Source organism: Lottia gigantea (assembly GCF_000327385.1).
Source record: "Lottia gigantea unplaced genomic scaffold LOTGIsca_10, whole genome shotgun sequence".
Taxonomy (NCBI): domain Eukaryota; kingdom Metazoa; phylum Mollusca; class Gastropoda; family Lottiidae; genus Lottia; species Lottia gigantea.
In genome coordinates, this window is record NW_008706747.1 from 3,306,810 (window position 1) to 3,322,051 (window position 15,242).

The window sequence follows — 15,242 nt, forward strand, 5'->3', positions numbered from 1 at the left end:
CTTTCTCAGTTCCTTCTAATAGCAATTTCGTATTTACTATCAATTTATTTCCAAAAATCTATTTTGAGGACATTTTTTATATTTTCTAAAGAAACTCAAAAATTTCTGCTAGGTTTCAAGAGAAAATTAAATATAATTTTTTGATACGAAAATTTTGAAATTACACCAAAATGGCGACTAATCGATCTGGTAAGTAAATAAAACAACTAAAATTCTTATATTTTCATTAAGATAACATGGCAGAAGTCTGGTCAGTTTGCAGAAATGGCGCTCTTTGACTCTCTTTTCAGTAATTCAAAGGAACAGGCGATTGTCATTCTTGAAATGTCAGTATTTTACTGAATTTAGTAGAGGTCGATGTGGCAAGTTTTTCAATAGTCCAAAGGGAAATAACTTTCTATTGACTCAGACAACAATTAATTACTCTATTTTAAATGCATAAGAAAGTGTGGTTAGTTATTTATGTTTGGCAACTAGCCGAAATGGCCACAAGTCAGATAGCATTAAAAGTCAAAATGATTCATAATGGCCCCAAATACAATGGCACCCATTGATTTCAAACAAAATCATTGGTCAAAATGACACCTAAACCTCCAAAAGTCAAAGTGTAGTAATTTTCTAAGTTATTTCAGTTTTCCTTCTGAAATGTGGAGTACAAGAATATGCCTGGGGTAAAGTCGGCTCAGACAGTGAAGTGGCTAAACTTGCACAAGCTGGCAACAAAGATTTTCAACTCAAAGACAATGCACCCTATGCAGAGGTAAGCCAAAGATCGACTCCTAAAAGCAGGGGCTGACGCATCGGAATCAAACTCGTAGATGACAAGTTAATCAGGCTTAATCACTGTCCTAGCAGACGATAGTCTTATTGGCTACTATTTGAGCTACCTCTTTGCCTCAGCTGTATTTGATGGAAGAAATGAAAGACAGCACTGGCAGAGGCATCTAATTTTACTTGCCTTGAAGGGGGTTCAAACTGAAGACATCAAATTGCGTAGCACATGACAATCCAAGTTACTACTGACCGAGCAGACAACTTTAGCTAACACACTATCTTCGCAGTACCCAACCAGGCCAAAACCGTTGGATGTAAATCTCCATTTTTTTTTTTTTTTCAGCTATGGATGGGGACACATCCTAACTGCCCCTCCTTCATTGATGGCACTGAAACCACTTTAGAGCAATGGATTAAGGATAATCCTGATAAACTGGGGTCAGAGGTGAAAAAAGATTTTGGAGGAAAGCTGCCGTTTTTATTTAAAGTTCTATCAGTACAGAAGTCTTTGTCTATACAAGCCCACCCTCATAAGGTATGTCTCCTTAAAAAAAAAAGGAATGCACTCCAAGGGCACTAGTTTTAATTGTAGAAGACGACAATTCAACTAACTACTGACTGATCTATTACACTGTCCTAGCAGACGATAATCCAACTCTATACCGCCTGAGCTGTCTCACTCTCCCCCTTTCCTTGCAGAACGCTCAGCGCTATAAGAATTTCTGATCACCTAAGAAAGCCAATAATTCTTTACTTTATTCCAAAAGGCTTGAATTCAGATTTATTGAAAAATATCAAATAAGTTCCATTTAATTTTTGTCTGTTTTAGGTTTTGGCAGAGCACCTCCATAAAACTAGACCAGACATTTATAAAGATCCCAACCACAAGCCAGAGATGGCTATAGCTCTAACCCCATTTCAAGGTTTATGTGGGTTTCGAGTGTTAAAAGAAATAGCTGAATATGTCCAAGGTGAGTTCAATGGGTTTTTCTTGGATCAGAAATCGAATGCCATGTAATTTCTAACCTATAATTGATGTCCGATAGAAGATATTAACCGTCGGCCATTTGTGCAGCCCAGTCGGTCATGACCGGCAAACAGAGCCAAATCAACAGCCCTGATCAGAATGACTGGTGTTGCAATAAATCTGAATTGATCTAGTATTGGAAGAGATTTCTTCAGTTTGTGAAAACCCATTTGCCTTCAGATTCTACATGTGGGGTTTTGAAAAAGCTAGTTGCTCTCAGGATTCATCTATCACAACCTAGCCCACTATTTTCAACCAGGTTTCTCCCAGTCAGTGATGCAGCTAAGAGGAGCTGACATGGAAAAAGTGTCTAGCCATTCGGATGGTACTATAAACCAAGGCTCTGTGTGCTACAGGCTGTACAAGTTGAAGATACCTCGACAGTTGGAAAATTTCATGAACCAGGAGCAAATGGGTTAAAGAAAATCTGCCGTGTAGAGATTGGTATCTTATGACTATTTCAGTTATTTATGTCTTTTTTGGTTTCAGAAATTGAAGAGTTACGTAATGTTATAGGATGTCAAACTGCGTGTAAATTTATCACTGCTTCCATGGCAACAGATATGTTGTTACAACGTGAAGCATTAAAAGACGCGTTTAAGGGTCTGATGGAACAGGACAAGGAGATAATACAAACACAGCTTCATAAACTAGTATCTAGAGTTAAATTACTCAGTAAGTCAAAAAATTACATGGTTTAGTTGAGCAAAGATATTTGTACACATCTGCAGATCATTCAAAACATAAACACGAACACTTCATTTTATTTTGAGGTTGAATTATTTTGTGTTATGTAACATGTCAGCAAGATGTTTTTGTAACTTTGTCTGCTAGGCTAATAGGTGCAGTGAGTTTGAATCCTCCTCTAAGAAAGAAACATTCTGATGCCTGTGCCAGTGCTTTTGAGACAACCTAACCTAACCTAAGCTATCCTTTGATATTTTCAGAGGAAAATGGTGAAGACATCAGTGCCTATAATGGTGACCTACTGCTGAAATTAGATAATGAGTTTCCCGGAGATGTTGGAGGTTTCGCTATTTATTTTCTCAATATTATAACTCTTCAACCAGGAGAGGCCATGTTTCTAGAGGCAGACATGCCCCATGCTTATTTATCTGGAGGTAAGGTTTTATTATTTTTTAAAGAGCTTTACTTTTCAAGTTCTCGTACAATTAAATAAAGGATTGTGTTAGTTATTAGCTATTTAAGAAAAGAAGAAAGGAATAACCATTATAATATAGAAGGATAACAATTTAGGTTCATGAGGATTCTATCTACTATCTGGTCCTGGGCTAAACCTCTTGGCATTGATCTAAGTATATACATGTATTCATCCTGTAATTTATAATCCATTCAGTTATTCTTTCCTTTAGTTATTCTTTCATTTAGAATTTTTTTGTTATAATTATATATTAATGTATATATAGATATATTTATTCATTCATTCATTCATTCATTCATTCATTCATTCATTCATTCATTCATTCATTCATTCATTTATTCCTCTATTTTAGATTGTATGGAATGTATGGCGTGTTCAGATAATGTAGTGAGAGCTGGTTTAACACCGAAGTTTATAGACGTACACACACTGTGTGAGATGTTAGATTATACCTGTAAACCAATCTCTAAAACTAGGTTTCAAGGAATTGAACAGAATAATGATATTAAAGTCACCCAGTTCAATCCACCAGTACCAGATTTCTCTGTTACCAGATTTGAGGTAAGGAGACCTTTAGTATGTTGGTACACAGAAGCATGGGCTGAGGCAGGGGTGGCTGCAAGACATTGGATTGCATCACTGAAAACAAGATTTAATCTATGAAATTAAGAATTATGTCTTCATCTTTTTAGATTCCTGACAACGTGAAAACAACGAAAATAGCTCCAATAAATAGCGCTAGTATTAGTATAGTCATACAAGGTGAAGGTCATATAACCAACCCTACACTAGCGACACCTATCTCAATTCAACGAGGCTCCGTTCTTTTCACTGGTGCAATGGAGGACCTGGAATTACAAGTAAAATCTGATGTGCTGCTGTTTAGAGCGTCTGCAGGTTTATGAAGGGAGATAACTAGTAGACTTTTAGTCATGGGAGGTAGCTTGGCTTCCAGACTACAATTAATTTTTTGATCTCTTTATTGCATGTGGAAAGACTTTTAAGAGTGGTGTTAATATACTTTTTGAAATGTTCTGCAAAATATTTGTTAAAGCTCCCTTAAACTTATTTGAAATGATTTTCAAGATCTACTTTTACTAACCAGAGACTTAGAATTAAGCTTATCTGTATATTTGTTTAAATAATTGTATTACCAACTGATGGAATTTGAGCTCTATCAGCTGGTAAAGTAAATATCTAGATGACTATATAGATAGCTGAAGTAGAGTTCTACCAGCTGGTAAAGCAAATATTTAGATGACTATACAGATAGCTGATATTGAGTTCTATCAGCTGTTAAAAAGTAAATATTTAGATGACTTCAGCTGTTAAAGTAAATATTTAGATGACTATACAGATAGCTGAAATTAAGCTCTATCAGCTGGTAAAGTAAATATTTAGATGACTATACAGATAGCTGAAATTGAGCTCTATCAGCTGGTAAAGTAAATATTTAGATGACTATACAGATAGCTAAAATTGAGCTCTATCAGCTGTTAAAGTAAATATTTAGAAGACTATACAGATAGCTGGAATACAGCTCTATCAGCTGGTAAAGTAAATATTTAGATGACTATACAGATAGCTGAAATTGAGCTCTATCAGCTGGTAAAGTAAATATTTAGATGACTATACAGATAGCTGAAATTAAGCTCTGTCAGCTGGTAAAGTAAATATTTAGAAGACTATACAGATAGCTGAAATTAAGCTCTGTCAGCTGGTAAAGTAAATATTTAGAAGTGTATGCATTAAGAATAGTTGTAAAAGAGTGTTTTGAGTTTGTAATTTTTAAATTCCTATTTTCTATTCCAAACCTAATCTCATTGGTTGTTTGTCAGAAACATCATGAATTAAAGATCATAACTGAACACTTTCAAGAACTGTGATTGGTTATCTGATTTGTGCTCTTAACCAATTAAAACTCTTGAAATTGGTAGTTAAGATATCTTAAAATTATGAATTTTCTGATGAAACATAGCGGTTTTATTTTTGTTTTGTTATTTATGCATTTATTTATTTAATCCTTGTTTTATTATAAAATTATCGTAACTGAAGGTAATCCCAACTCAGAAATTTGAAGAACTCTGATTGGTTTTGACCAATAGGAATTCTTGCATTATTTATGGATTTTCTTCAGTTATGATGATTCTTTTCAATATTATGAGTTTATGAACAAAATACAAAGTGGATATTAACGATAATGTACATTATGGAAGCCCATCACTGCCATATTTCTTATTTAGCTTTGAAAACTTGTTTTTGTCCTTATTTGTTAATGCAAAGAGTGTAGAATCAAAATCTATGGAAGTCAATAGAGGCCTTATTATTCATTTGTATGCCAATTTGGCATTCAGTATTATATGAATTAAAATTGCTTGTATATTAGTATGTGGAAGCAAAAAGAGGCCTAAATTTATCATGATTTGCTTATTTGAATTATTTTGGGCTTCCATAGTACCATGTTGAAAAGGATTATTTTGTAGTCTATTGAAGACAAAGAGGTTTGTATCTTGTTTTTACACATTTTGTTCCATGTCTCAATTGGGCTTCCATAGTAGTGGGTGAAAACATATTTATTTCAGTGTACTGTTTTTTTTTAAGGATATTTTAAGGATATCTGAGGGATATTAAAGGCACACTGTCAACTATACCTTTAAGGTGTCTAGTATTTTTATAAATTAAATCTCCTCTATTTTTGTGCCAAATTGTCCATATTTGGCTTTTAATGGCAGTGGTCTTATTTAGACAAGATATAAGGTTCACATTGGTATTTTTGATATTTCTAGTTGTCTAAGTTAAGCTTTATAAAGATTGTTGGTGCAATACAGTAAAGGCTTTATTTTAAAATTTGACTCGAAGTTATTGCTAAATTGAAATGGGGTACATCTACATGTGTTATCTCCCTTTAGTTTCCAGAATGATGCAGAATTGTCCCCCTTTAGTCTCTGGATTATAAATTATCTCCCTTTAGTCTCCAAATTCAAAATTATCTCTCTTTAGTCTCCGGATTCTAAATTATCTCCCTTTAGTCTCCAGATTTAAAATTACCTCCCTTTAGTCTCAGGATTCAGATTTATCTCCCTTAAGTCTTCAGATTCAAAATGACCTTTAGTCAGATAATGAGGACATTCTAGTCCAAACATAAAATGAACAAACAAAGATTTGATTTTTTTATTGAATCCAACGAAACGAATCCCTTATGGGTACGAATTTAAGGGTAGGCGAAACGACCCATGTACATGTTAATTTTATATTTTTTGTTACGGACTATAAACATGAAGGGTCTATTGGCAATAAATTGAGGGACGGTCGTCTTGACACTTACAGACACCCGATTAACCGTCATGGCAGTCGTACCGAACTCGTTAACTTCCAGGACGGATTTGTGAATGACGCTATCCACGAACAGGTCGTTATTAGCTGAAATGCCCGCAATATTGGCGTCATTAGCGTCAAACAATTTCGTTATTCCCATTTCCTTTAGTGTTCCTTCCAAATCCAACGAATTGTCCAAGTACAGTTTAGGAATTTGGATGGAGAATCGTTTTGGAGGTTCCATGTTCGTCATAACGGACTCCAACAGCCTGTGAGTCATTTCGGATTCTAACCTCTGCAGGCCGTTGTGAGTATCCGGTAAAAAGATGAAAAAGCTGTATTGTCCGCCGACGTACGGGATCTCTAATACGGAAGTTTGCATGTTCTCCATTCGGTAGCTCGGGAAAGATTCGATCATTTCCATCATCTCCACTCGGGTTGTCATGCCACTCTCCCGCGTAAACGACTTCTGCCTCGTTTGTCTAAAGTCAAAAATTTTGGCCCACGTTCCGCGGAAGAACACTGCGTTGATGATCCACATCATGAAGGAGTCCCCGAGAGACCCAGGGGACAGGAAGTCACTCAGTAGCCCATCCGTCCTCCGCTCCACCCAGTGGTTAATCTCGCGCTCCGGATACCACGTGCTCAAATTGTATATTTCCGTTTCATAATATCTTGCAACTCGTGTTTTGAACGAATTCTGGATCGGTATTGGTCGTCTGACAAAAATGGCGTTTGCTTGTTGATGAGTTATGTTTCCGGTGCTCTCTGGCATCTTGCTGAGAAGTATCCGCGAAGCTTGATGTACAAAGCGTTTCATGTTGCCTTGGCGAAGAGAACGGTTGATTTGGAACTTGGTGGAGCCACGAGCTCCTAATGACGTCATTGATAAGGAAAGGAAGATGCTGATTGGTGAAAAGATGAGATTCGATGAAGACGATTTCAACCTTTGGTACATGTCCACTGAGAACTTTCCCGAGGAGTCCGACATCTTGCCCAAGAGTTCGATAGGACTGGGACTCCGTCGGCTTCCTTGGCGGATCCTCCTGGATCTTCTCTGGGATTCCACATTGTAGCTTCCTGCAATGAATTGATTCTTTAATATATTGATATCTCTATGTAGGTGGGGATTTCGGAAACCCCTTCCCCAATCTCGTAGCCCCTTGACAATTTTGAACGATTGCATAAAAAAGATCCCGTTATTATCGCACTTCCGTCGGGAAACCTTGGGATAGTTAAGACCCCGTACCCCCACACTACAGCCAAATCGTTACCCTTTCGAAGACCTAGTTATTAAGATTTTTCTCTTCATGCAATTTTGTCCAGTAGTCAATTAAGACGTAATACAATTATTATTATGCCTGGTTGTGACCGAATTATTGAGATGTTTGATCCAATACATGCAAAAATGTCGACATTTTTCGAGAGCTGGACATATTTGTTGGATTAACGTCTATCGCGAAGAATGCACACTGAGTAACCACAGTTCAGTCGTCAGTTAGGATTGTAAAGGTCGTTGTCTGCCAGGTACGTGTCAGGCATGGTATGCACGAGTGTTGAGATGGCCGTACTTGGATATTATTGCGTCAAAAAAAACCTACCCCCACCCCCTTTCCAATCATTAGAATTCGGGTAGGTCGACACAGTTTCGGCCAATGCCCGCATGACCATATATATACAAACGTAGAGATGCTCGTAAATGGATATCATTGCTTTAAGCAAAAGCTGTCCCTAACCCCTAACTCCTCAAGCAAAAGCTGTTCTTAACCCGTAACTCCTCAAGCAAAAGCTGCCCCAAATTAAAGGTATTTCGACAATTTGATTTCGTGCAAAGGTCGACAAAATTTCAGACAAAGCATGCATGAAAATTCCAAAGGAATCATCACAACCTATATCCTGATGGAATTCTGAACTAATAGCTATAGCAATAAGTCATGCTTGGAAAACAACCAAATACACGTCATATAATCCAAGCTAAAGTTCCAAAACTAAAATGGCGAAATATTCAATGGCTAATTAATAAGTTAGATATATTTAAAATCGTACTTACCAATTAAAACTAGGACCAGAAGCAGGAACAATCCTTTGGTCGCCATTTTGTTTCCAACGGTATGTGCCACTTCGTGTCAACTTGTCCTGATTTCACCGAATTCCTGAAGCCTGGCTCGCATTAAACACGTCTGTCAAAATAGCCTCAGTCCTATTAAAAACATTGGTCTACGTTAGATAATGGCTCACAGATGATGGAGAGGTGCCTTTAACACAATGGCAGACCTAAATTTAAGGGGTCTTGTTTATTCCCGAGAAACTTGTTGTTAGCTTTAAATATCGGTATTCAGAAATTCCTTTGGGTGTCCTATGTATTTCTTCTCTATAAAATTATGACTTACTAAAACCAAATATTACTTCACATTCAATGGTGAGACCATGAAATATTTTAAAAATAATATAGTTCTGCTTTAATGCAGGATTTGTGACGTTGCTAAAATCCCAATCAAAAAAAACTTATCAAGTCTCAATGAACAATATTATCCTGGAATGCGTCACTTAACCCAAAATCACACCACTGATATAAGACGGGTATCTCCGAATGAAACGAAAGTTTTACGTCCAACTTTTCAGCACAGGGTCTCTCAAAAGATCAAGGTGCTCTTATAAGCAGTAGCAAGACAAGTAGTTCCAATTCATTCCAAGAACACAATACGGAAATTTTCACAAAAAAAAAACAAAACAATCGTCCCTTAGATCTGCTAACAACTCGCCAGCCAGAACTAACTAAAACCAAATGTGACCGACATACCCTCAAGGCTTTTAAACTTTTAACTTACAAATGTCAACCAAATCTGCATGTTTACGTGCATTTTAATGTTAAATATTGGACAAAAAATGGCAATATACTCTGTTTGGTGTGGACATTTTTAAAACATATTACCAGCCCTTCCCCTTTCCCTAGCTCAAACATTCTATCATTTCTTCCAAAGATCCTGGTAGTAGGATAAACTAGACTATAATAGGTATGTTTTCATACTGTGGTTCGATAATTTTCGGGTGAAACACTGATATCTTTCTTAACGGAATAAATGAAAAAATTATAAGACTGTTTTTTTGTGTCGAAACAGACACCCCCCCCCCCCCTTCCCAAAGTAATATCGTGCCCCCCACGGGATTTAAGATATGGTGTCTCTAACAGAATGTGAAAATCTCTATGTATGTCAATCCTCCGTGGTATTTAAGACAAGCTTAAACTTTAAGATAAGGTTACACTCGAGAAATAAGTCAAAATATGAGTTATACGAAATATCATAACTAACTAGCTAGCAGATTATGACACGATAGCAATGAGCCACCATTGATCAAAACCATCGTGTCCGAAAACGCTAGCAGTGAGTGAATTGAGGGTATCTTGAAGGAAGGTAAAGCGAGATAGGGTTTAAGTGAGCTGATGTTAAAGCTCATGAAGAAAGGTACGGTCACCCTGGACTGTACATTGACAGTAGCCTACTTTTTGTTGAATTTCCAATTGTCACAGAGTCTTATACATACACAGTCTTAAGTCTAACTTTGTCAGTGGCGAACATACCGTATATTTCCGAATATAATGCGCTTATAGCCGTCTGGAAGTGGAGGTACAAGTAGGGAGCACAGGGGTGAGGCTGACGTAATGGGGAGACAACTGTCCAGGTTGAGATTCCAAATGTGGAGTGCATTGGGTGTAACCCTTCCCTGGAGAGGATTCTCCTCCAAATGTTTTTTGAAAAATAGAATTGACATGGTGCAATCATTTTTGCAAGTACGTAGAAATGTCCCAGACTAAAACAAGTTATAAAGCAACAATTTATTACAAAAATATACAACAAAATAAATAAAAATCATCATTTGATATTTCTGACTATTCTACGACAATACGGTGACTTCATTTCTTGGAGTGCTTCGTCTAAAACTTTCGTTAAATGGACTAAATTAACAGGGTCAGTCTGTAAAACTTGGGTTTTTCTCTCCCCGTAGGTTTCTGTATGTAGTTTAAACAGTACTTGTGGAGTTATCTGCCTTCTCAAAGATCTGCTGGCCAACTGAAAGATAAAATGTGAATTTAAATATTAGCGAGGCTACATAACAACTGAAGGTGCTGCTGGTGATCTCAGTTCAAATGGCAATTCAAAGCATCTTATTGGATCCATTTAAAAAGACATGAACAAAACATACTGAGAAATTTCATCTGATCAGAAAAAAAAAAGGCAAAAATCTTTTTTTTTTGTTTCAAGGATAACAACTTATTCTAACAGCTGGTCCTTGGCTTAACCTTTTAGAATTGATCTTTGCTGGATTATCCATACCCATTCACAGCTTGGTCAAATATGCCAAACAGGAATTTACAGTTTTAGAGGATCTTGTCTACCATCTAAATGTGTGTTTTTGAAAAGTGTCCAACCTCCAAACACCATCTTTTTTTGGTCACTTCATCAGAAGCCTTTGATCCTTCCATGCCCCAAGCATTTTTGAAATAAAAATGGCCAACTGACCTGAACGTCGAATCGCCACTCTAGATTGTGGTAATGTGGCAAATCCATTGATAATTCTGATAAAATAGTTCTTATTTCACCACTATGTTCTATATATAACTCTAATAACATGCTTCGTAATTCTTCACTGAAACCTAGCACCATAATACTATCTTGATAATCTATTTCACTTAGCTGGAATGAATGAATGAATGAATAAAAGAATGAATGAACTAATACTGTCTTGGCAGTCTATCTCATTTAGCTGGAATGAATGAATGACTGGATGAATGAATTTGACTTTTATATTACGCTTTTCTGCACCTGTTTGGGCTAATGAAGACAGGCAATATCATGCAGTATGCAATGAAGAAAATTATGTCAACTCTTTTTGATTTCCAACTGTTGTCTAGGTTTATTTATTCCTTGTCAGCTCCTCAGACCTGCATAGCTGACAGGGGGAAACTAAGCTGAAACATTCCAAAGTATCATGTTGACCTATTCTTGGATTGAACTCTAGACCTTCATGATAGCAGCTTCAGAATGAACTAGCATACTGCATCTTGAATGTCATTTTATAGTAAAAACCATACCAATAATTTTGAAGCCTCTGTTAATAAATACATCAAACCTTCCACGCCATTTTGAACTGAATTAGCCTCGACCCCTAATTTCTCTGGGAAAAAAAATGCATTAATAAGAACAACCCTGAATAGGCCTACTGTGGTAGTTGTTGCTAGCAAGGTTAGCTTCGTACAAGGCTGAACAGAGTCCAAAAGTTCAGGTTCTTTAGCTGAATGGGTTAAGTTGACGAAATGTCCACATGCTGAAGGTTACAGGCAGAAATATTTTGACTACAAAAGGCACATTTTTAGGTTTCAAAAAACCAAAACAAAGCCTAGTAGAAACAGACTAGAAGTTGAAGTATGAATGCAGACTTACGTGCAGCAGAAGTGTAGACTTTAGGGTTCGTTCCTTTTCTGATGAATTCCATACTGATTCTACAAAACTCTTTCACAACTGAAATGTGGAGAAAAAAATCAATCATTACATTGACATGATTTTAATTTTGTTTGGAGAGAAAAACAAAGCTAACTCAAATCTTTTTAAATAAAATGGCTAAAGTTACCTGCTATGTCTACCGAGGGCAGAAAGGACAAGTGTTTTTTGTGCTCATCTTCCAAAACGAGCAGCATTTTCGATATTTATTGCAAAGAAATACACAAGAAGTAAAAAATAAAACAGTCAATGGGACACGCCCACTTGTTTACTTTTAGAACCGGAAATTGATTTAATTATTCCCCTTTGAATTTTACGACAATGTATCGGAAGTCGACCTGTTTGTGGTATGTTTACAATGGAGACAAATTTCAAGTAAGAATTTCAAATTTATTCCTAATTTTCTCTGCAAGTTTCTTACGTTTGCCCTTATTTATTCGTCATTTCAAAAAGATGCAATTCTAAGATTGTGTTCAGCAGAAACCAATACGAAAAAATTGCTGTCTTGAGCAGACATTTAGATCGTTTTGCTCTATCAATTTCTGTGATAAATTTTTGAAAATTTTATCAACTTGCACAAACTTGTTTTATGAGGCATGACAGTATCCTATCTCATTATCTGTTTTATTGATCTGAATACATGCAAAATGTTCCTAGATATGTTTGTAAGCTGGCAAATTCTGTACATCTATCATAATGGTCACTGATGAACAGCAACAGTCTAACTCAAGTAAAGGAGTCAAAGACAAACCCTTTCTTTTTATCAGTGTCTACTGGCTCAGGGGAAGATCTAGTTACTGTCCAATTACATACTTTTCTAGCCAGACAAATCTGGTCACTACCCTATCCTCGGGCTCGGACATGATATGCAGATTGGATATCGGCACGCTTAGAGTGTCAAATATGATATTATCAAACCTTAAGCTTATATATCTTAAGGACCAAAGACATTCAGAGATAAATTGCATATGTAATCAAATTGTTTTATTAAATTCAACTCCCTGTTGATGGAAACTAACAATATGTCTTTTCTGTTGATAGGATCCGTTACCAGTATAGTTCAGTTTAACTCTGATCCAAAGAAAGATGGAGAAGCTTTCAGGCTTGTGGATTGAACTTCAAAAAAGCAACAAGTAAGTTTCTACTAAACTTCTGTTCATAATTTTAACAAATTTTTGCCTATTATATGTCAGTAAAGAAAATTGCTATTGTCTTTGCATATTTTCCATCATTGCACACTTCATTGTGTTTCTCTACCCAATTTACAGCAAAAAAGTAGGATGTTTATTTCATGATTTTTTCAATAAAATTTCAGATTGCCAAGATCCTCACTGACTTCATCTTGCCAGGATGAGTTGCAGGAATTAATGAAACAGTTGGATATAATGGTCAACACTAAAAAACAGGAATGGCAGCGCCAATTAGAAATGCTTCAATCCAAGCTAGACTTAAAAGATAAAGAATATCGTTTACAGAAAGCCACAGCTGAACAAAAAGGCAAAGAGGTAAGTTTATTACATTTAAGGATGTTTTTAACTTTAATTAAGCCATGCCCAAAATACTAATGATTTGAGCAAAATGAAAATCGAAACCCAAAGCCACATATTGGCAATATATTAGTAGCATCTATTGAACTTTTCATATAAGGGAGTATATCAACCATAAGTGAGTAATATACTAATAATAAACCTTTATTTTACATGGGTCAATACTCAAGGACATGATCCTGTCTAACATTCATTATTTCATAATGAAAAGTGGTATCAGGTGTCTTGGAGAGAAAGCACACACTGCCTGGCATCACATTTCTATTCAACATTACATAAAATAGGGAAGTAAGCTTGTCTAAAACTGAATTGTGGGAGAGTTTAGATCATTCCCCAAACTTACTGAAACTCTTCCTTCCTAATTTTTTAATGTGTTATCTCAAGACTGAAAATTTTCTTTCTTAATATCTTGTTTGTTGTTGAAAATAAGAGATTTTTTTACAGCATTAACAAATCAATAATATTCTCTATTGCTGGGTAAAAATCAATAATTAGATAATTAACTTAGATTAGATTCTGTATTGATTTCGTTAGCTCTATATTTTAATTTTCATTGAGTTAGGGTTGACCAACTTTATAGAGAAGTTCTTCAAATTGAAAAGTGATATCATGTGTTCTGATAGCCCCTTGATATTTACATCTTAATTATGCAAAGTTTATTATAAGTGGAATTTAGAGTTGAGAAACCCAGCCCTAGATTGGTGTCAGGTGTTGTAAGAGCATGAGCATGGTCTGCCTTGCTAGAATACCCCGTCACAACAACAATTTTAATAGTGAACTTCTAACTGAAAATGATCAAGCTCTTATGAAGTTTACTTGCCATAGTGAAACATGGCAGAAATGTGTCATAACTCATAGTTTCGAATATGCTGAAGAGCCACTCAAACTTGCTAATGATGCATTGAAAATCAATAATATTGATCGAGCCCTATAACAAAGTTTACCTGCCATAATAAAACACGGTAGAAATAGTGAAACTCTAACTTTAATAATGATTCAGTAAAAAATCAATAATATTGATTAAGTTGTAATAAAAATAGACTATGTATAGTTTCTCACTGGTTATAAATTATTAACCATTGAATCATAGTTCTTGTTCTATTACATTACATTACGCAGTGATTCATAGCTCTTGACAGGAATATTTCTGGAATATTCTCATGCAGTGGTTTTGGAAAAATAGAATTTTGATTGTAGAAATGGAGTTTCACATATTTTACTCTTTTTGATAAGATTTTGTGAAGTTTTATCAGATTCCATTAGGCAGTGATTCTTAGAACTTCAATTTTTTTGTGAAATATTTTCATGGAATGATGGAATTGTCATCACGTTTTGATTGTAGAAATGTCGTTCTGACATTGTTAAACTGAATTTAGAATATTTATCGATTGATTTTGGAACTATTGTATTTTAATGGTTGAAATGGAGTTTGGAATATTTGAGCTTTTTTTGAGTAGATTTTGTCAAGAAGGTTTTTTTAATCTAAGATTTAATAAAGAAATATTCTTTGATTTGATTTGATTTAGTTGACAATTCTTTGAGTTTTGTTGTGAATATTGGATAAAAATGTTGAATTGTCAAATATAACTATTGTATCAAACATAAATAGGAATTAGGAAAAATTTCATGAAATGGATTCCAGTGATAAATACAGTTGTCCTGTCATGTTTAAATATCTCAATTTAAAGGTACCTATCCATATATTTACTTTCATATTTTGATATTTGAACTCAACCTGCTGAAATACAGTAGATCATCTGTATAACTTTATAATAATATTTTACTTTCAGTATGAGCCAATTTACAGAGACTTTGAACTTTAAAATCTGTCGATAGTTCAAAATCTATAAGGGGTATGTTAATGCCCATCTTCATTATGCCAATTAAGAGCAGAAAACTAGTATGTTAAACTCAACTTA

General features: G+C 35.4%; 3 protein-coding genes across 3 annotated transcripts; 1 reads left to right on the forward strand and 2 right to left on the reverse strand.

The window, feature by feature from the left end:
• Window positions 1-631: 631 nt before the first annotated feature.
• LOTGIDRAFT_109203 (hypothetical protein) lies at window positions 632-3,868 on the forward strand (the record flags this gene model as incomplete). The annotated part of the gene is made up of 7 exons (XM_009046211.1): window positions 632-760; window positions 1,118-1,309; window positions 1,604-1,745; window positions 2,291-2,476; window positions 2,749-2,922; window positions 3,316-3,524; window positions 3,656-3,868. Coding segments are annotated over 7 exons (1,245 nt in total), but the record flags the coding sequence as incomplete, so codon positions are not given.
• Window positions 3,869-6,174: 2,306 nt separating this feature from the next.
• On the reverse strand, window positions 6,175-7,236 carry LOTGIDRAFT_109634 (hypothetical protein; the record flags this gene model as incomplete). Its single annotated transcript, XM_009046212.1, has 1 exon — window positions 6,175-7,236. The coding sequence occupies one exon, from the start codon at window positions 7,234-7,236 to the stop codon at window positions 6,175-6,177; it is 1,062 nt and encodes a 353-aa protein (XP_009044460.1).
• A 2,862-nt stretch (window positions 7,237-10,098) lies between these two features.
• Window positions 10,099-11,973, reverse strand: LOTGIDRAFT_211760 (hypothetical protein; the record flags this gene model as incomplete). Its single annotated transcript, XM_009046213.1, has 5 exons — window positions 10,099-10,348; window positions 10,799-10,972; window positions 11,371-11,453; window positions 11,720-11,797; window positions 11,907-11,973. 5 exons carry the CDS (start codon window positions 11,971-11,973, stop codon window positions 10,151-10,153), a joined length of 600 nt encoding a protein of 199 aa, XP_009044461.1. The 3' UTR covers window positions 10,099-10,150.
• Between the last annotated feature and the right edge of the window lie 3,269 nt (window positions 11,974-15,242).